The 21043-nt window shown below is 42.1% G+C and overlaps 1 protein-coding gene across 1 annotated transcript in view; it reads left to right on the forward strand.

The window, feature by feature from the left end:
- The window catches only part of mdn1 (midasin AAA ATPase 1), a 147876-nt gene that overhangs the window by 81652 nt on the left and 45181 nt on the right, over positions 1–21043 (forward strand). The window contains 27 exon segments of the mRNA XM_079643066.1: positions 216–354; positions 747–873; positions 1363–1493; positions 2410–2548; positions 2914–3028; positions 3177–3437; positions 3523–3720; positions 6033–6241; positions 6337–6459; positions 6978–7175; positions 7616–7723; positions 7817–8005; positions 11220–11309; positions 11404–11667; positions 12069–12333; positions 12430–12589; positions 12962–13078; positions 13160–13368; positions 13910–14058; positions 14566–14765; positions 15258–15481; positions 15712–15825; positions 16942–17071; positions 17444–17550; positions 17686–17819; positions 18780–18946; positions 20580–20700. Of these exon segments, the coding sequence (XP_079499192.1) occupies positions 216–354; positions 747–873; positions 1363–1493; positions 2410–2548; positions 2914–3028; positions 3177–3437; positions 3523–3720; positions 6033–6241; positions 6337–6459; positions 6978–7175; positions 7616–7723; positions 7817–8005; positions 11220–11309; positions 11404–11667; positions 12069–12333; positions 12430–12589; positions 12962–13078; positions 13160–13368; positions 13910–14058; positions 14566–14765; positions 15258–15481; positions 15712–15825; positions 16942–17071; positions 17444–17550; positions 17686–17819; positions 18780–18946; positions 20580–20700 (4388 nt within the window).

Here is a 21043-nt window from a genome sequence, read left to right on the forward strand (position 1 = left end):
TTCTCTACCCACTACAGTTTTAATTTATTAAACTTGCTAGTATCCATCACATTTCTGTGGACTATTAAACTCTGTGTTTCTATAGGTTGCCTCATTAAACTTCCATTTAAAGGTGGAAGAGGAATTGGACACTAGACTTAATTAAACTGTTCAGAGAGACATGAAGCTAGTCTGATGAACACAGCATGATGTCGTCTTGTTGCTCTGATCGACAGGTCCCTTCATCGACAGCATCGCCGGGGTCCCAGAGGAGTTTCGCCATGTGGTGTGGACCCTCGGCATGAGGAGACTAGCTGTGCTGGTGGGACGGGCGCTGAGATTCGGAGAGTCTGTCCTGCTGGTGGGAGACACCGGGTGAGATTCTAATCTTTGTGACCTTCAGAAGATTAGGGTAAAAGGGTTCTGGAGAGCTTTATCCCTGGCTCTATGGAGGGATAGGGGGACCAGACTATGGACATGTTTTTTACTTTGCTATTAACTGACCTATGCCCTAGCTCCAAGTTGTGATGACACTAGTGACTAATGACTAAACATTCCCATCAGCCTCAGCTCTACTTTGTGTTAATTAGTAAACATTATGACATGTTAGCATACCGATGTTAGCAATTAGCGTTAAGCACTGCTTTCTCAGTAGAACCTCTCGGAGCAGCTACCATGGCAGTGTGGTCCTGACCTGTCAGTGAATGTTGCTGCACTTGCTGCTGTTATTATTATAATGTTAAGATTTGTTCCTGTCCCGTCACCAGATGTGGAAAGACAACTATCTGCCAGCTGTTTGCTGCTCTGTCTGCACAGAAGTTCTTCTCTGTCAACTGTCACCTCCACATGGAGACATCGGACTTCCTGGGAGGCCTGCGACCCGTCAGACATCAGGTACCTTTATATACACAGTCTATGGTACTTTCACACATGACAGTATTGATACATAAAGAAATCATGAAGGATATCATTATAATGATACAATTTAACATATTATGATATTTGTAGAAACATTTTTATTTGATTCATATCGTATATAAATAAAAACACGATTTATTTTTAACCTAATTAACATTACACTTTAATTTGAAAAAAATTGTCTCAACAGATACTTAGAGTAACGCATATCTTGCAACAAATAAATTCTATCTGGTTTAGGTTGTAGCAAGGACCAAACAAGCATCACGTGTTGCACTACTGTATTTTAACCCTATGATTTTAATATAATGTGGTGTGATATTTTGCAGGACACCCAAATATACCAAAGGTTGAACATTAGATTAGTTGCCTGGCAGTTGGTATTACAGCCAGTGCATGAATGTTTTTGTGGAAAGATCTTTTGTCATGATTTATCATCCTCCCTGTGCGTGTGTCTGTGTGTAGACTGATGGGGAGGACTGCAGGCTGTTCCAGTGGAATGATGGGCCCCTGGTGCTGGCCATGAAGGAGGGGGGGGTGTTCCTCATGGATGAGATCTCCCTGGCAGACGACTCAGTGCTGGAGAGACTCAACAGGTACACACACACACACTCACACTCACACTCACACTCACACTCACACTCACACTCACACTCACACTCACACTCACACTCACACTCACACACACACACACACACTCACACACACACACACACACACAGACTTTAACTTTGTAAGTACTAACCCCTCCTGTAGAGGGTGGGGCACAGGTAATCTACATCACATTGTTTGAAGGTGGAGTTAGCAGCAGAACAAAAGTCTATCTGCACAGTTCGGATGTGATGGTCAAACTGTCATTATAGGGCTAACCTCCTTTAGTCTAATGAAAGATAACATTTGTATCTTTGTTCTAAACATGCTGTTCTACATGATGTCGGGAATCTGTCAGACCAGATTCACACATATCAACCGCTTCAATTTCAGTACCTGTATGTGTGGCACGAAGTTGCATAGTAAAATGCATTGTGACTAATGAGCATTACAAGAATAAGATCGGTCAGATATCGGATATCTAAAAAAACTTTTTAGGCAGACTGTAATCTAGACATGTTTGACTTTGAGTAAAAACAAGGAAAGAAGCAGCGCTGTAGTCTGGGGGTAGTCTCTATCGTCATATCACAGTAGGGCGAATAAGCTGTTCTCAGTGCAGATGGCCTGTGTTCTATTAGACATTGATGGTAAAATGTTGCAAAAAAAAAAATAGAACTGCAACAAACTTGGCAAGAACTGTGTTCTAAAACACACCTTCTCTTTCCCTTTCAATCAATAAGGACACCTTGTGATGACAGTTAGTAAAACATATGTGCAACAAGTGGTACTGTTACGAGACTTTTAAGAGTATACTGCCACAAATTATACTTTTGCTACACTTGGAATGACATTTTGAGACACAACCACATGCAGGTGAATAACAGATGTGGCTGGCCCTTGACAGTGTGTGTTTCCTCTCAGTGTCTTAGAGACAGAGAAGTCCCTGGTGCTGGCGGAAAAGGGCAGCGGAGATAATGATGACGTGGAGCTGATCAGAGCAGCTGCAGCTTTCCGTCTGGTGGCCACCATGAATCCTGGAGGAGACTTTGGCAAGAAGGAGGTAGATACAAAAAAAAAAAAAGAATAATGTTGCTGTGTTGCATTTGCCTGTTATTGATTCTACTAAAAATGTAAATACAATGTTTTTCCCAAAATGCTCTTCAACCTTTGTGTTGTCTTTCTATCAGATGTGCAACTGTTTCCTGGTTTGAGTGTGTATAAAGCATGTAGTATAAATCATAACTCAAATCTTGGTTACAACTTTTCAGCCAACTTCATATAATAGTAAATTAACCCTCATTTACAGATACAATTAAATGTTATTTTTGAGTTAAAAAAAAAAGGTCCAACATTTAAAAATGTCTAAATGTGCTTTTACCTGTATGAAGGCATAGTATAACTCTTGTGCTTGTTTGTTTTGGCCAGCTCTCTCCTGCCCTAAGGAACCGTTTCACAGAGATCTGGTGTCCTCAGAGCAACAGCCGCAGTGACCTGGTTCAGATCATCCAGCACAACCTGCGCTCAGGCCTCTCCATCGATGGTAAACTAGCTTAGAGACGAAGTTGCTGAAACAAGTCTTAGTTACATCCAGTCAGTCCTAGTTACAGCATAGCAAACGATTGATGTGTGAAAACATAGAAGAAAGCCAATTGAAAGTGTTCCTGATGTTGTTCCTTTGTCTGGCGCAGGCGGCGATATCGCGGAGCTGATGCTGGACTTCATCGAGTGGCTGACTCAGCAGGACTTCGGCCGGCGCTGCATCCTGAGTGTCAGAGACATCCTGTCCTGGGTGTACTTCCTGAACGTTGTGTGTGAGCGGGACGAGGACGGCTTCATGACCATGGGAGCCCTGGAAGAGGAAGAGGAGACAGAGTGGGACCTCAGACTGGACACCGTGACCGCCTTCATCCACGCAGCATGTCTGGTGTACATCGACGGCATTGGCTCTGGTGAGCTGATGGATTATTATTTTCACCGAGAAAGATTCTCTCCAAGGAGGTGTTGATTGTTATCTGAGGGTCCCTCTTCTTGCAGGAACCACGGTGTCCTCTGCAGACAACGCCTTCCTGGCTCGCCGAATGTGCCTGGGCTTCCTGCAGCAGCGGCTGAGCAGCATGACCAAACTAGACCAGGAGGTGCTGGACGCCCTGAGGGTGTACGACAGCGGCCTGCCGCGGCAACCCCAGTGGGGGGAAGACTTCTTTGGCATCGACCCCTTCTACATTGCTTTAGGTTTGAACGCTCCAGATTTATAACATTCTATATCATGGCTCCTTGAGTTTTTGTTCAAATGTTTTATAATATGCTTTATAGTAGGCTGTAGTCTTATGTGACCTAGAAAAAGCATAGTCATATATATATATATATATATATATATATATATATATATATATATATATATATATATATATATATATATATATATATATATATATATATATCAGTGATGCAAATTAGTCGCTTTTCGGCGCCTCCCGCTTTTTTAACGCTGCTTTGGGTGACTTGTGTAATTCGTGGAGAATCGAAGAGTTTTCGTTTTCAAAAAAGAAGAAGAAATCTAGACCGCAAAAATAATTAAACAAGCGATTGCCTGTTTTTCCTGGCCAAGGACAGGTTCCTTGAACACAACACGAGCGTAACGTGTCTTCACGTGGTTATGTGTCGTCTGAAAGGAGTGTAGACTACACTAGAGTGCTTACGGAGAGCAGCGGAACGCCGCTCCAGCTCTTCAAATATTGCAGTAGCCATAAGGAGCCGTACACATGCCGCAGTGTTTGCGAGGCTGTGTCTTTAGTTGTAAGCACAGTGGCGATCTGTTGTTATTAGCATCTGGTTAGCTAGCTATGCTCAAGAATTTAAAGAGCTTTTCTACAACCAGGTGGAAGAGAGCTCTCTCCTGAGAGGCTCAAATAACCTCAGCTCAGTGAGGTTAAGGCACACCTTGATATGATCATTATAGTTATTAATGAGACATTAGAGACTAAATGAAAAACAGGTATAAAATACTATGACAGTAACAGAAAAGTTGTTAAAAATAACAAGAATAGAGTTTAAAAAGGGAGTTATTTGTAATATATCCAAAAAGAAAAATCTGCTTACAGTTCTGTTTCATATGGGTGTTGAGAGATGTACCCATAGATCTCCTCATGTTGCTCTCAAAGTGCACCAGATTGATGCTTTTAACTTCAATATTTAAAAAAAAATCTTCCCGGGGGAGCATGCCCCCGGACCCCCCTAGAGGAGGTTAGGTCCCCCCCACTTAAATCATATTCACATGGATAGGATACTAAATACATTTGCACACATCTTGTGTCCATACCTTTCTGCTTTGGTGGTCATGCCACACCGTGCACGTGCATGCATGCGCGAGTCATGGTAAGATATCTGGATTAAGAGGTTGCTTTTTCTTTGCACAGCATGAAAGAAAGGCCAAATGAATGGGCTGTGATTTTAGTTTTTTTAAGCAGAGGTTGAGTTCAATAATTTGTACGACCCTCGGAGGATGTTTTAAAAATTGAAAGGAAAAAGGTTCCCCACCCCTGCTGTAAATAATAATAAAAACCCTTGATTTATAACTTAACATCTCTGTCTCCTATTGATCTGAGTATATTATAAAGAATAGCCAGTTAATTGAAGCATTATAGCACAGGCCTTTGTCAGATGGTATATTACGCTGTTTTTTTCCTGCTTCGAATAGTTCTCTCTTTTTTCACCATACCTGTGTTTGCATCACTGATATATATACTGTATATATATATATGTATGTCGGGATTGTATCTGAAATGTATAAAAAGCCGACCATACATTTGCAATGGCCAGATTAAGAGACATGGTAAATGAAATGACGTCATCTGCATAGAAGATGCACGTTACAATTTGGGATGTCACTGATCCCTAGATACAGTTGTTATAAAAATATGGTGAATAAAGAAAGGAGAAGAAAGCAGTTCACCTATACTAACTGAGACTTGAGTTTTAACTGTTAGAAACTACGTCTATTTATCTACTCCAATTGTACATTCCAATAAAATCCCATGACCGACCGACTCCACTGCTTTAGATAAGTCTATGATGAGTGCAGCCCAGTGTTGTTTATTATCTAAGGCTTCAATAATATTACTACTCATAATGGATCTTGTGTTGTTGTGCTATGACTTGATCTAAATCCCGACTGCTGCTGTAATCTGATGCAAAATGAACTTCTTTAATAATCAAATACCCTGCCCTAAAATTGTCCATAAATAGTTATATAAATATAACAAAAACATTTTTTAAATGAATTACCCACCGTAGCTTTAAATCATTTTTGTAGGTCCTAACTAGTGATACTCTTGGCCTGCTGGTTATAGTAAGTTAGTGCGCCTTTGGTTCCAAGCTGCATTGGGTGTCTGAGACCCGGTATACATGCTTTAGGTCTAGTTCGATAAAGAAATTGTTTAAGATTTGAGACTGATTACAAAGAGTGTAACTTAATAAACTGGTTCAGTTGAGTTTCTCTTCAGGTTCTTGAATCAAAGACCTCTTTACACTTCCTGTCCCTCCAGGCCCTCAGACGGAGAGCCGGGACCTGCCGGACTACGCCATGGCAGCTGGCACCACGGCGGTGAACGCTCAGAGGCTCCTGCGGGCTCTGAAGCTGCAGAGGCCCGTGCTGCTGGAGGGCTCCCCCGGAGTGGGGAAGACCAGCCTGGTGGCAGCGCTGGCTAAAGCCTCAGGGAACCATCTGGTCAGAATCAACCTGTCGGAGCAGACGGTGAGACTTCATTAAACAATGCTCCCCTTGGAGCTCCGGATCTTTTAATACTTCCTGACTCTGATGCTATTGACTGATGGTTTGCTCTCTGGCAGGATGTTACAGATTTGTTTGGGACAGATCTCCCTGTGGAGGGAGGAAAGGGGGGAGAGTTTGCGTGGCGCGATGGCCCCCTGCTGGCTGCTCTGAAGGCTGGACACTGGGTGGTCCTGGACGAGGTAAGCACAATGTTTTTCATTTAATTTCGTTAAACGACCTCCATTTTTAATTACTAACTATAGCGACAGCAGGAAACTAACAAAGTTACTGAGAAGCTGAGGCCGGGCCTGTTTGATATTGTATGACACTCTAAAAAAAGAGTACTTGCTGAGATCAAAACTCTTTTGAATAATAATGTAGTTTAATGGACAAAACGTGGTGATCAGACATAGATATTGTAATAATAATAATCAAAGCAATCACAAATCTTGCGGTCAACAAAAAGCATAACGGCCCTGTGTCACCCTCTCTTCCACACACACACCTCACGCAGGTGAACAGGATTATACTGAGTGCCGCCCATATCCATGTGACCCAAGCCGACCAATCAATAGTGATCAAAAAAATATCTTATATTAAACAAAACGCATTACTATACACGTTTCATGGCTCCTACAATAACCTTAATTAAACAACCTGTAATGCGTTGATATAATCTGGGATTTTAAACTGACTGGACTTGTTGTCATGGTGACAGCTGAACCTGGCCTCCCAGTCGGTGTTGGAGGGTCTGAACGCCTGCTTCGACCACCGAGCAGAGATCTACATCCCTGAGCTGGGCATGAGCTTCCAGGTTCAGCCGGAGAAGACCAAGATCTTCGGCTGCCAGAACCCCTTCACTCAGGGGGGGGGGCGGAAGGGGCTGCCCAAGTCCTTCCTCAACAGATTCACCCAGGTGAGGAGCAGCGGGATTCATACACATTTTTTAAGATAGTTCAAAATGATTATCGATTGCAGTTTTTAATTTTGTTTAATTATTTTTCTTATTTTCTTGTCTATTAATATATTTGGGGATTTTGTAAATTGATATCTTGGTAATTTAATAAAAAGTGCATGCCTTTTAAATTAAATGTCTTTTTTTTTATTTAACCTTTTTTCCAATTGCTCATGATAAAATCTTTCTCTTTGGTTAATACATATTTTACAGTAGAAATCATTTTAGTTATTTTTTAAGCAAATATTCTCTGGTTGCAGATTTATATTTGAACGTGCATTTCTATGTAATACACCATTGTTTGTCGCCTTGACATTTCACAGACTAAACCTTTAATTTAGAAACATTTACATATCACTTAAGATCTCTGAGATTACATCTGCCTTCCCCCTGTGTCCTAGGTGTTTGTGGACCAACTCACAAGCAAAGACATGGAGTTCATCGGAGACTCCATCTTCACCAGCATCGATAAGGAGATCATAGCTAAGATGGTGGAGTTCAGTAACAGGGTGAGTTCCTCTCTGTCTGCTGTGAGAAGATATGACCTGCGAGGCGAGCATCAGGCCAAGTTTTACAAGTGAGGTTTTCTTTCTGCATTTCAGCTGGTCCAGGAGGTGTGTGTGGAGCGGCGCTGGGGTCAGAAGGGAAGTCCCTGGGAGTTCAACCTGCGCGACTTGTTCCGCTGGTGTGAGCTGATGCAGGCCGACCAGTCTCCAGGGTTCTTCAACCCCGGGCAGCATGTAGCCCTGGTGTTTGCTGACAGGATGAGAGCGGAGGCTGACAAGGCTCAGGTACACTGCTGCTCCAAGCTGCACCACAAACATAATCAGTACATTCATATAGGCAACTAGAAAATGCATTTCCTGCTGAAAATGCGTGTGAATGCTGTAAACTGTGAACATTTGTTGCTGAATTTAGCTGAAAATGCAGAAAAAGCTGAATATGTTATTAGTTGAATGGTCTCTGTAGCTGCTTTTAGCTACAGAAACCAAGTAAGTGTGTTGCTGAACTTAGTGGAGAAATGCAGAAAAGTGAAATGATTTGAATCAAAATTGTTACAGCTCAAATGCATTGCAATGACTTTGTTGAAAACTTGAAAGTGAAATGTTGAACTGGAAGAGTAGGAAAAATAGTGAAGAAGCTAAATATTTAAAAGAAAAGGTTTAAAAAAGGTATAAACAACAAAATGTATAGCCTCAATGTTCTGAAATAGCTGAATAATGTAATAGTTGAATGGTTTCTGTATCTGAAAGTAGGCTGAAGGAGTTAGATATTAAATTTAAGTAGTAGTGAATGAATGTGTATTAAGAAGAGAAAAGAAAGTAAAAACGCTTTGAAAAGCAGCAGAATATTTTAACTGCAAACTTTTGAACTAACTTGATGGCAGTGATCTGTCGCCATGGCAACGGCATTTGATGAAACCCCATAATACGCTTAGATGTGTTGATGGCTGCATCGTTACCAAACCTGTGATGTTTTGGGCCGTTTGGAGCATTTTCACTGAAGTTATGAGAAAACTGTGTTTCATGGCGAGCTTTGTGTTGCCATGGCAACGGCATTTGAAGAAATCTCAAAACTGTCCCGTATATGTCTTCATGGCTGGACTGTTAGCAAACATGTGAAGTTTGAGCACTTTTTGAACATTTTCATAGGAGTTTTAGCAATATCTTGTTTTCTAGCGAGGGATGCGTTGCCATGGCAACAGCTTTTGAGGAAGACTCACGATTGGCACATAGACATGTTGAGGGCTGGACCATTATCTGAAGTCTGGTGCTGTTTTGACCCTTTTCATATGCGTTTAGACAACATCGTGTTTTTTGGCGAGTGATGCGTTTCCATGGAAACAGCTTTGGGTGAGATCTCAGATTTGGCGTAAAGCTGTTGAGGCATGGAGAGGTGATATACAGGTGAATATTGGGGAACGATCGGACCGTGTCCATTGGAGTTACAGCGACATCGTGTTTTATGGCGAGGGATGCGTTGCCATAGTAACACCACATTACGTAACATCAGATTTAATGTAGAGCTGTTCAGGGCCACAGTGTTAACCATCATGTGATGTTTGGTGGCGTTCTGAGCATGTCCGTTGGAGTTATGACATCATCGTGTTCCATGACACAGGTGTTTATGTTTGAGTTAACAATGTTACGAAACACCTGTGCTTGAGCCCAGAGATCAAAGGTTTCCATGGTGATGTGCAGTAATCAGTGAGAGGAGAGCCTTTCCATTGATCTGAATGAGAGATAAACCTCTGACATGTGAAAGTTTTGTTGAAGAACCGTAGCAGATATCGGTGAAATTTCAACGTGTGAAGCGTCTCAGGACCCCGACGAGCGTCTGAGTGTGCTTTTTGTGCACTTTCGGGTCCATAATGTGGCCTTTTTGGCAGATGTACTAAAGGTGTGCAGCTGCTGAAGGTCTTGTGATCATTTTGAAGTTGGAATGAAGTCTCTAGCTGAAAGTATATGGAAGGAGTAGCATTTGGCGCATTGTGTAGTTAAAAGAGGATTTGAAGAGTCGTCCCAGACACCCATTATGAAATCGAAAATGTACCTAAACGTTGATAAGTCAAAAAGTGTAAAAGATATAAAAAATTTGAATACGATTTCAATAGCTGAATGTCTTGTGATCATTTTAAAGTTGGAATGAAGTCTCTAGCTGAAAGTATGTGGAAGGAGTAGCATTTGGCACACGGTGTAGTTAAAAGAGGATTTGAAGGTTCCTCCCATTGAGTTTCGTGTTAAAAAAAGAGTTTAAAAAGCTGAATATTTCAAAAAGTATCAAATATTTTGAAAAAGTTGAAAGTTTCCCATCATGTGCTGAAAAGGCTGAATAGTTTGATATTTGAATGGTTTCTGTAGCTGAAAGTAGGCTGAAGTTATTTGACGGCAAAATATTGGTTGAAATAAGAAGATGAAGAGGAAGAATAAAGATTTGAAGAACTATAGTGGAATGCTGTTGCACAGCATTTGCACTAATTATAAGTAGTTGAATAGAGTGGTGCAGTGACGCGTCCTAAAACCCGAAAGTACGCTTTTTCTGGTTCCCTCGACAAAAAAGCAATGCAATTTCTCCATAGGATTTTGTAAAATAGCTCGAAATAAGGTCTGTGGTTGACACACATTTAAGATACGGATCACGTTTTCTTCAGTCGGATAATCTCCACATGTCTACCCTACCTTTATAATTTTCGAATCATAAATCTAATCGATAGATTTATGAATTGAAAATGATAAAAACTTACTTCCGGGTTTTAGGACGCGTCACTGCACCACTCTATTGGGTTTTCAAACAATCATGTTTAATGAATTAGTGTCTGTTGTACTTGAGATACTTCCTTGTTTTCTTTTGTGTTTTGTTCCAGTTGTTTTTATACTTTTAATGGTGATACTGTTGCACTTTTGAAAACACTATGAAACAAAGACGATCTTTTACAAAAACCTATGATAGTTGTTTGGGACGTGTGTTTGTTGTCTTGCCATCTAAGTAAAGAGAGCAGGACATTTCAGACTCAGGCATAACATAACCAGTCTTTTGGTTGTCAAAGTAAAGGGTGCTGGCCAATTGAACTGACCATATCTGATCCTGGTTTGAAGGTCTGGGAAAAATACATCTACAGGTCCCTCAGAACAAGGCAGTCGGAAATGTATTTGGTTTGAACGTAATGGGTGGTAATCCTCAATATATGGAGCTGTTTCAGAAAAGAGACTCCCTTCTGTCCTCCTCTTGGGAGTTTGTGTTTATGATTTTTTTAACGCTGAGGTTTAATACCAAAATGCATACTTTTAACTCTAGTTTGAGTAGTTCATTACACCAAGGGGATTGTTCTTCCTATTCGGGCAGCACCATTGCCGGTGCAGAGTAGTTCAACTGCTTATCATGCAAAGATTACACCCTCTAACTTCAGTGCATTCAGTCGCCAACCTCACTATTCCTTCTCTTGTTACTCACCTCTTTGTAAAGTGTTTTCCACTGTTCATTCTGTGAACCCCTGCCGTCCGACAGGTTCTGTCGGTGTTCAGGAAGGTGTTCGGGGAGGACTCTGAGCCGTACAGCGGCTCCCGGCAGTTCCACATCACTCCTCTCAACCTGCAGGTTCGTCAGGACTACTAAACCTCTGTCTGGTGTTGTAGAAATCTAAATGATGAGGAGAAGTTAATGTTTTTTATCCCATGGATTGCTCCTACAGGTGGGCTTCTCCGTCCTGCAGCGCATTGGCGGGGCCCCTGTGGCCCTGGATCCCCCCCTGTCCATCACACACCAGGTGCTGCGGCCCCTGGAGTCCCTGATGAAGTGTGTGGAGATGGGCTGGATGACCATACTGGTGGGCCCCACAGCCAGCGGGAAGACCAGCCTGGCCCGCCTGCTGGCTCTGCTGACGGGACACCGCCTCAGGGTGCTGGCCATGAACAGCGCCATGGACACCACGGAGCTGCTGGGGGGGTTCGAACAGGTAGTGGCACCTCAGATCTCTAGTGTAACCAGCCTCTTTCTGTCTCGAAACATCACACTACATCTCTCTGTACTAAATTATGATTTTGGACATTTAACATATTAGATATACTAACATTCTCTCTAACCATAGTACACAATATGCAAATATAGCAAACATATCAGAGTGTATAAATGATAATTAAAAAAATATATGTAGCTTAAAATCAAATAAATGGCAAAACGAATAGTTAGAAAGGACAAAGACTTTAACTTAATTCCCATACATTTAAATCATAGGAATGGATCAGCTAACATTCCTCACAATGGTTCATTCATATGGACAAACATTTCCTAATTTAAGTGCCTCTTCAATGTCTACATTTTCAGTTTTTATCACTCTGCACCTTTTCTTCGTCCCAGGTTGATATCATGCGGCCATGGCAACAAGTTCTGGAGAGCGTGGACTACATAGTTGCTAATGTAATAAGGCGTGGCCTGATGTCGCTGGATGTGGGAATCCAGGACACGGAGTTCCTGCTGCAGACCTGGGGTCTGTTCTGCCACTGGCTGAAGGAGGAGAGGCAGCAGAGGACGGGGGGGACCATCAACTCAGAGGCTCTGAACAAGCTGGAGGTCATCATCCTGCTGCTGCAGAAACTCAACACAAAGCTCAAAGTTTTCACTGGTAATGGCCCAGCAGTGTCTGACAGCTGAATACTGCCTGATGGGACGATCAGGAGTATGGTCCCACTGCTGTAACACGCCTGTGTTTCTCCTCCAGACATGTCCAAACTGCAGCTGGACTTCACGCTGCTGAAGGAGCGCCTGGCTCAGCTGGAGGACGGCTGGACCAACGGAGGCTTCGAGTGGCTCGACGGGATGCTGGTCCAGGCCCTTCAGGCTGGGGACTGGCTGCTCATGGACAACGTCAACTTCTGCAGGTGAGAGAAAGTGATTTGGGTTCTTGTTGACCTATTTGTAAAATAGTTTGTTTAGTTGCAATTTGGCCTTTACATGGTGTGTATATATAAGACATGGCCTCAACCCTGGGCTGGGTTAAAAGATCCTCATTAAAAACTCAGGGTCTGAGAGCTTTGCAGAAGATGTTTTAGAAAATATCATAATTTTGATACCGGCTTCAAGAAAAAACAAACTAAAGCTTGTTGCACATATTTACAGAAAGTAATGCAGATGTGGGGAGCAAAGGAATTGAAGTCCCGAACAGTGTGAGATAGTTATTGGAAATGAGCTGTAGATAAAGCAAAGTATATCAACATATTTAGCTCATTGCACTGACCATGTGTTCTTGTTAGTGCCTCCGTCCTGGATCGCCTCAATGCTCTGCTGGAGCCCGGTGGATCTCTCACCATCAACGAACGGGGCGTCATAGACGGGAAGACCCCCAAAATCACACCTCATCCTAACTTCAGGTAGCATGCAATATTGTTCACTTCTTTTATTGAAGTTGTTGAAAAGTTTGTCCTTGTTCAGCTGATGTTCGGGCGTTGCAGGTTGTTCCTCACCATGGATCCTGTTCATGGGGAGCTCTCCAGAGCCATGAGGAACAGAGGGGTGGAGATATACATCCCAGGGGAACATGAGGGGGTCTGCTGGGACACACTGGACCTGAAGACCTTGCTTCACACTGCGGGGGTGACCGGGGACTGTGTGTGTGATCTGCTAATAGGAATACATAAAAGTATCAAAACCGCCATTTGGGGTAAGCATTGATAACAACAACACAAAGAAATGCTGCATGTCAGTCAGTCAGTCAGTCAGTCAGTTTGCAGAGGACTTTATTGAAAATGTTCACTTATTAATCATAAAAAAAAGAAAGAGCAAGATAGAAAGCAGATACACATCAGGGCACAATATAAATATATAATAAAATAAAAATTATACAAAGGTTACTGTGGTGTTCTCCCCTTCGAGGAAGGATAAAAAGCTTCACCAAATCCCATCAAAGGTAGAATATGCAGCCTTAAGCATAAGGGTGATTTTCTGAAGAGCAAGGGAATTTGATAGCCCTCCAAGCCAGACCTGCAAGCTCGGTTAGGTTCAAGGCTTTTATTGGTCATGCGTACATAGCTACAGTGTAGTTATGATCTTAGGTCACAGGCTCCTCCAACAGTGCAACAGAAAAAAAACTAAAAGAATTGTGCAAGTAAATACAAAAAGTGAAATAGTGGAATAGTGCAGGGAACTGATCTCCAGGACTTCAGTCTCAGAGAAAATGTAAACGATGTGCTTCCATCCTTCAGATTCCCCGGCCTCCTCAGTGGCCTCCCTCCTCCATGCGGCCTCCCTGCTGTCCTGCCAGCTGCAGAGAGGCGTGGATCTACCCAGCGCCCTGCAGCATGCCTGTGGAGAGGCCTACTCTCAGTGCCAGCGCACCAACACCAACCAAAAGGTATGGACACCCCCTTTTCAATGCATGATCCCAACTGTCTCAATGTGGTAATGCCCTCATACCCGTGGTGTCCACCAGACATCTAACTTGTTACCCCTTTTGTTTTCTTTCTCTCTTTGGGTCACATTTCTCTGAGATTTGCATTTATATTCCTCCTCTATGCTGGTGGCACATAACAGTGTGACCTATCAAATAAAAGACAGTGTAAATACTTGATATATTTGGTGATATTGTCAATGATGAGGCCCAAAGTTAGACTACATTTACATTTGTTATAACCTTAAATTATTGCTGGAGCATCACAAGCCAAAGTCTGCAATTTCAATTTGATTAATCATTTTGGTGCTTGACATGGTTTCTGGTAACTAACCAATCAGATTCCCAAAACATTTGCTGTGACTATTCATGGTCCACCCAAGCATACATTTGTAACCTTTCCTCCAGCATAAAGACATTTAGTTAGAACATATAATAGGAGTAAAACATTGATGCATTATTTCCTTCCAGCAAGCCCAGCTGCTGATAGAGCAGCAGCTGGCCATCCTGGACACAGAGGACTGGGGGAGTGGGCTCCTGTGTGCGGGGGTCTGGCCCGACGGCTTCCCCTCCGCCCTCCTCTCCACCGAGGACTCCTGCTTCTCCGCTGTCCTCCGAGACGGACAGGTCCTCTCATTCTGCCTGAACACCCTCAGCCTGCAGGGCAAACGGTGAGGAGAGTATTGAGAGCCATCCCAGAAATATACAACACATTATATACACTGTGTGTATTTATCCAGGTGTTAAAGGAACATCAGATGTACCTACTATTAAAATACAGCACCCGTAGTGGCAATTTAAATGTAGAATTCAGGAGAAAAATTGTATAGTGTATGTGCTTAGTAAAGTGTTGCTTTATTTTAAGAAGCTGACAATACAGTCAGTATTAGTTCAAATGGATGATTTGTTGTCAGGGAAATGTATACAATTGAAATGTCAGCTGAAGTGTAAGTGCATGATGTCACATGAGATCTGAAATTCTTTGCAGTGAAGGTCTAACTGTAAGCATTACAAGATAAAGTACTGTATGTGTTTACTATGGTGTAACTGCTGAACATTGTCTAACTGCCAGTTAAAGTGGAGTACAATAAGAGTTCAAATACAAGGCAGATATGTTGTAGACTTTAAACCCTGGCAAATTGACTCATTGCTGTTGTCCACAGGAGCCGCCCCCTGAGCCTGAGTGACCTGCGCAGGGCCCTGCAGGGCAGCGGGGTCCATGAAGGCCTGAGTTTCTCCGGGGGGGTGGTGGATCTGGCAGAGGGAGACGCTCTTCGGCTGATCCCCACCGCAGTGAGGCTGCTCACTGAGAGGGCCTCTCACGGGGACTGGATCCTCCGCAGCAGCTGGCTCTCACACCTTGGGAAGAGCTACAAGCAGGCCCCTGGTCTGTAACTCACACACTGGCCAGAATATTTGGAAAGATGTCAACATTCATGTTTCATTTAAAATGTCATATATAAGAGACAATGACATCACAGGACATCTTAGGGATGTGTTTAACAGTTTTATTTTGTAACCACACTACCTCGCAGAAATGAAAATGATAGTTTTCTTTAGTGTTCAGCACTATCCAGTACTGTGGATCCTGAAACCTTGTGCTTGTTTATCTTCCAGACTCAGCTCTGGTGCAGGTGGAGGCAGGGAACCGGGCCCTGAAGGCGGTGTTCGGGGGCAAACTGGCTGCCAAGGGCAAGTCCCTGACTCAGCTGCTGCAGCCCCACAGCACAGGTACACACTTTGGTTGGCTTGTTCTTCCATAAAAAAGTCATTTTGTAATCCATGACTAGAATATGCAAAGCACATCCTGCACATATGATTATATATGCTTTCTGTATACATAAAAAAGAAGGCACTGCTCAATACCATTTGTTCCTGTCTGATACACATACTGCAAATTAATTAACTGACAATACGATACAAATCAGATTTTCTTTCTCAAAAACTAAAAACAAAATAGCTTTTAATAATTCAAGTGTTTGGATGCACTTTGCTTAACCTTGCCATCTGTAAATATCATGCTCAGAAGGCATAGCTTGCCTAAAACATGACACTGTTACTTCTTCTTACAGCACCAGAGGTTTACAGAACCTTTAGCAGCGTTTTTGATCGGTCAACATTTTAGTTTACACTTTAATATTTAGAATAACAAATGAATAACAAATGAATTTTAAATCAACAATCATTGAGAATATCAAGATTTGTTCTCTCTGTTCCTGTTAGCTGTAGCTGTTTGCTATCCTTCAGGCAGGGGGCTCAAACTCAAGGCCCGGGGGCCAAATCCGGCTCGCGATTTCCTTTTATGTGGCCCTGCAAGAGCTTGCAAAGAATATAATAAGTTTATTATACGATTACATGCCACTTTACAGAAGCAGGTTGCCCATAAACTACATGTCCCACAATGCATCTTGTTTTGTGACCTGCGCACTGGAGAGACTTGCAAATATTTGCCCTGGACTTCTGCTTTCAGACGTAGTTAATTACTAAGTTATTATCCTATCCGATAATAATCCAATTCAGAGGCAATAATGTTATATATAATACATTATTTTATATATATATTATATATTTATATAGTTACAACCGGCCCTTTGAGTGCAACCTTTATGCAAATGTGGCCCGCGATGAAATTGAGTTTGACACCCCTGCTTCAGCGCCTTATCCTTACAGCAAAACCTAAAGATCATGTGACCTGAAATAGAAGTTCATGATTTTCAGTCATTCTTGGTCAAAACTGACGATGATTTCAGTGCATGATATTCTCTGCTCTTTATCAGATATTTGACCCATGTTACTCCATACTGCTGCCACCATCATGGAATCTGACCACTGTCTGTTGCTTTGCAGATGAATACAGGAATCTTGTGGACATGCGATGGAACAAGCAGTACCTGGACATTTTAGCCAACAAGTGCAACTTTGAGGACGAGGAACGATACACAGAGTTCCTTGAGGCCCTGAACGCAGTCGCCAACAGGTACTGCAACATGTGGCCCGTTAACTTTATCCTGCTGCTCATGTATATACATATATTTGTATTCCTGGGCCACTCCTCCCCGCTGCATTGTATACTAGAATACTACTACTGCTCCTAATAGTAACATGGTTTAAATGCAGGAATTACAAGTCACTGTGTGTGCGGTGCTGTTTACATACGTGTAGCCATTAAAGAGGAATTTATATGAATCATCCATTTCCAAATGTCTAAAATGATTGGAAGAAAACACATTTCTATGACATTGGTTCTCCATGCAAAGTGTATTAAATGCATGAAAGTAAAAGATAAATCAAAATGATCTTCCAGCTGTTGGTCACGTCAAAGTGTTTTAAAAGAGGTTTGTGTTTGCAGGATTGTTCTGATGACGGACAGAGAGGAGAGGTCGGTCATCTGCACCTGTGCCATCAACCTGTCGGCTCAGAGCTCCGCCCTGAGGATTGCCACAGCCTTCAGTAAAGGTGAGCACCGCACCCTCAGCATCATAATGAACTGATAGAAATAATTTCAGATCTACATGAGCTGCAGTGCATGCAGCAGAGTATGGACTTCAGCCTGAGTTAACGCAACATATGTCCCCCCCCCCCTCTTTACAGGCACTGTGGACATCGGTCAGCTGCCCCACCCAGTGCTCATGCACCTGCGCACCTTCTTCGACCTGTGGGACTCCTTCACCCTGCAGGCGGTGCAGAGCGGACAGCCCTACATCTCAGATCACATCATGTTCGAGGTCAGAACCTTCATCGTGTTACTCTGTCTCTCGATAAGTAGAGCAGGTGGAGCAGAATGAACTGGAAGGAAACGTATTGCATAGCTCCACCACCCGGTACTATGAAGGTGGTGGAACTATGGAAGTAGGAAGGATATCATGAAGGAAATGCAGATCTCAGGGTTTCCGCTAGGATTTTTTCTTGCCAGTCAAATGTCCAGAAATAATTTATTTTACCGGACAAATTTGAAACATACCGGTCATGTTTCAATAATAAGAATAATAAGAGTTGTGTAGCAGAGTGTCCGTTAGCAGGTAATTACCGGACTAGGACCAGATATGCTGATGTTTAAAACGCAGTTCATGGGGCTCATTTTTATATTGCTTCAGTTTATAATTGTAACAGATCGAAAAGTTCAGATACATTTTTCAATAAATGATTCCACAAACAACAAACAGCATAATTATTACATTCAAAGAAACTACTTGTAGTAGATGAAGTACATTATTCAAAAGTTTACGTTAACTTTGAATAATAACACGGGAGAAACGGATCCTCTCTTTTCCTCACTCCCTCTCTCTCCTGACAGCCCGCAGCTCGCTAAACAGCGGGCGGGCCTTCAGGTGATCATTCAGAGCTACGTGTCTCGGTCTGACTCAGCAGCTGATCTCTGATCTCTCTCTCGCGTCCGGTTATACTTCACTCGCATTTATTTCCATTTCGATCAGTTCCAGCTCTCCTGATCGGTCTTTATAGAGAGCACCGATCAAACTATTAAGAGTGAATATCGGCCGATAATGATCGGCGGCCAATCGATCGGGGCATCCCTAATTATTACCGGACATTTTGACCGGCAGGTTTTGAATTTACCGTTTTTTTTAATACATTATATCAGCTAAAAACCGGTAATTACCGGGTAACGGAAACCCTGCCTCAGAGGTGAAACCATGATAAGCTCATGTCTGTCTCCCTGGTTTCAGATCCTGCAGCTGCTGCAGTGGCTGGACCGTTTCTGGGACGTGTGCAGCACGCTTCCGGCCGACTCTCAGGGCATCTCAGTGCTGTCTCTTCACTGGCAGTGGGTGCAGAAACACCTGATCCTCCGCCTGCCCCACCTGCTGCTGGGAGACGCCCACACCCTGCCAGAGTAAGACTTTTCTCTACACTGCATGGTGTAACTCGAAATTAGAGTTTGTTATTATTTAGTATTTCTTACATTCGGTTTAACCTTACAGACATTGTATGCTGTTAATATTGCGTATGACTGGAAGATGCTTGGTTTTCTAATGATATCTTTCTTGTGTTGAAGACAACATCTTACTTAAATAAAAGTTCAAAGTATGATCAGCAAAATGTAGTACTCATTGTGCAAAGAAGTTGCCTTTTAGTGTGTATATGATTATATTTATATATGTGAAATTTCGGAGTTGTATCGATGCACCCATATTGTTGAGGGGGGGGTTGTCTTTATTTGTTTGATGTTTTACAAGCATGTGTGAGGATGAAATGTAATGGCAACCATATTCATTAAAAATGTTCCCGTATATCTTTTTTATTTGTATTAGGGGTGCAACAACTAATCGACTTAATCGATTAAAATCGATGACCAAATTAGTTGCCAACTAATTCAGTCGTCGATTCGTTGGTGACGTCATCACATGTGTTTTACGCGCCGTTAAGCTCCAACGTTATTGGTCTTTTTATTGGTACTGGAGACATTTAAAAAATATATGTCATGTATTATTGCTACATAAGCATTATATCGCAGTCTTAGTGTCGCCAACTCGTTTCTAATATGCAAAAACACAAACAAATGCGTCTATGATGTATTTTCGATTGTTCCAACCCAGAAGAGAGATCTTTCTCTCCCCCGTCTGTGTGCGAGGGGGCGGGGCAGTTTACACACATGCAGCTGCTACATGCAGCAACACACTGCGGAGATGGCGGGGTGAACGCGCTCCGAGGTGTGGTTAAACTTTACCCGTCTCGATGTGGACAATGCTCGTTACCTAAAGTGCAATAAGAGTTTAGCATGTAAGGGCGGTAACACGAGCAATTTGTCTTAACATTTAGCAAAAGTGCACCACATTCAGACGGAGGAATGCACCGGGTTCGACTGTCTTTCTAGTAGCTCTGTAGCCCCATCCACGAGTAACGTTTCCACGTCAGGTGTTATGTATGCTAGCAGCAACACACAGAGTTAACTACATTATACAAACATGGGTTAATGATTAGAGGAAACTGAGTTATTTATTTTGTTAAAGTTTCAGCCATTCTGTTTACAGTCCTGTCATCACGATTTGTTAAAACACTGTTGTTTCTTTTGATCTGAAATTATATTTAATTTAAATAAAAAGCAATCTTCATTTTGTTCAAAATGTGTTTAGTTAATTTAATAATATATGTATTTTTGAATCAAGTATTCATCTTTATTGTCTTCATTGTTAGTTTCCACATGCCTAAAACAGCCTCAACCTAAATCTAAAAGTTGATGGCTAAATAAGAGCATTTGAGAAATTGTGCAAGGCATAGAGTAATAGTCGATTTAATCGATAGATTAATCGATAATCAAATTAGTCATTTGTTGCAGCCCTAATTTGTATTTTGTATCTATGTTCATTATTTGCTATTATCTCTTTGAATAATTTTTTGGATCAAGTTCATTTTTGGTTGTTGTTGAAATCTTGAATGCAATGTAATTCATCTCCTACTTATCCAGTAAATATAAGATTCTGCAGAAACATGTTCCACCCCCTCACATCTGACTGTTGTGTCCTCAGATGTCAGCAGGAGCTCCAGGCCGTGTCAGCAGCCATCCAGACGGTCCTCTCCACCCCGCTGTCTGTGGCCACGGCTCTGAAGGGCGTGCAGAAAACTTTAGGAAAACCTCTGCCATTCAAGGTCTGACACTCCATCATTTCTACTGTTAGAACTGACTCTTCATCAGCAGCTGTTTTCATGTTTACTGTCATTCCTATCGTCTCTGCTATCTTTGCTATATCCAACTTAAAAGAAGAAAGTGTTTTAAAAGCAGTGGTCTAAAGAAACTAAGTACATTAACTTAAGATACTGTACTCATGTACAATTTTAAGGGACTTTAGTTGAATATTTCCATTTTATGCTACTTTGTACCTCTACTGCACTACAATTCAGTTTTAATTTGTGTACTTTTACTCTACTACATGTATTTAATACCTTTTAGTTACTTTACAGATGTGGATGAATGATGTGAAATATAATCAGT

The sequence above is a fragment of the Notothenia rossii genome (assembly GCF_949606895.1).
Source record: "Notothenia rossii genome assembly, chromosome: 8".
Lineage (NCBI taxonomy): Eukaryota > Metazoa > Chordata > Actinopteri > Perciformes > Nototheniidae > Notothenia > Notothenia rossii.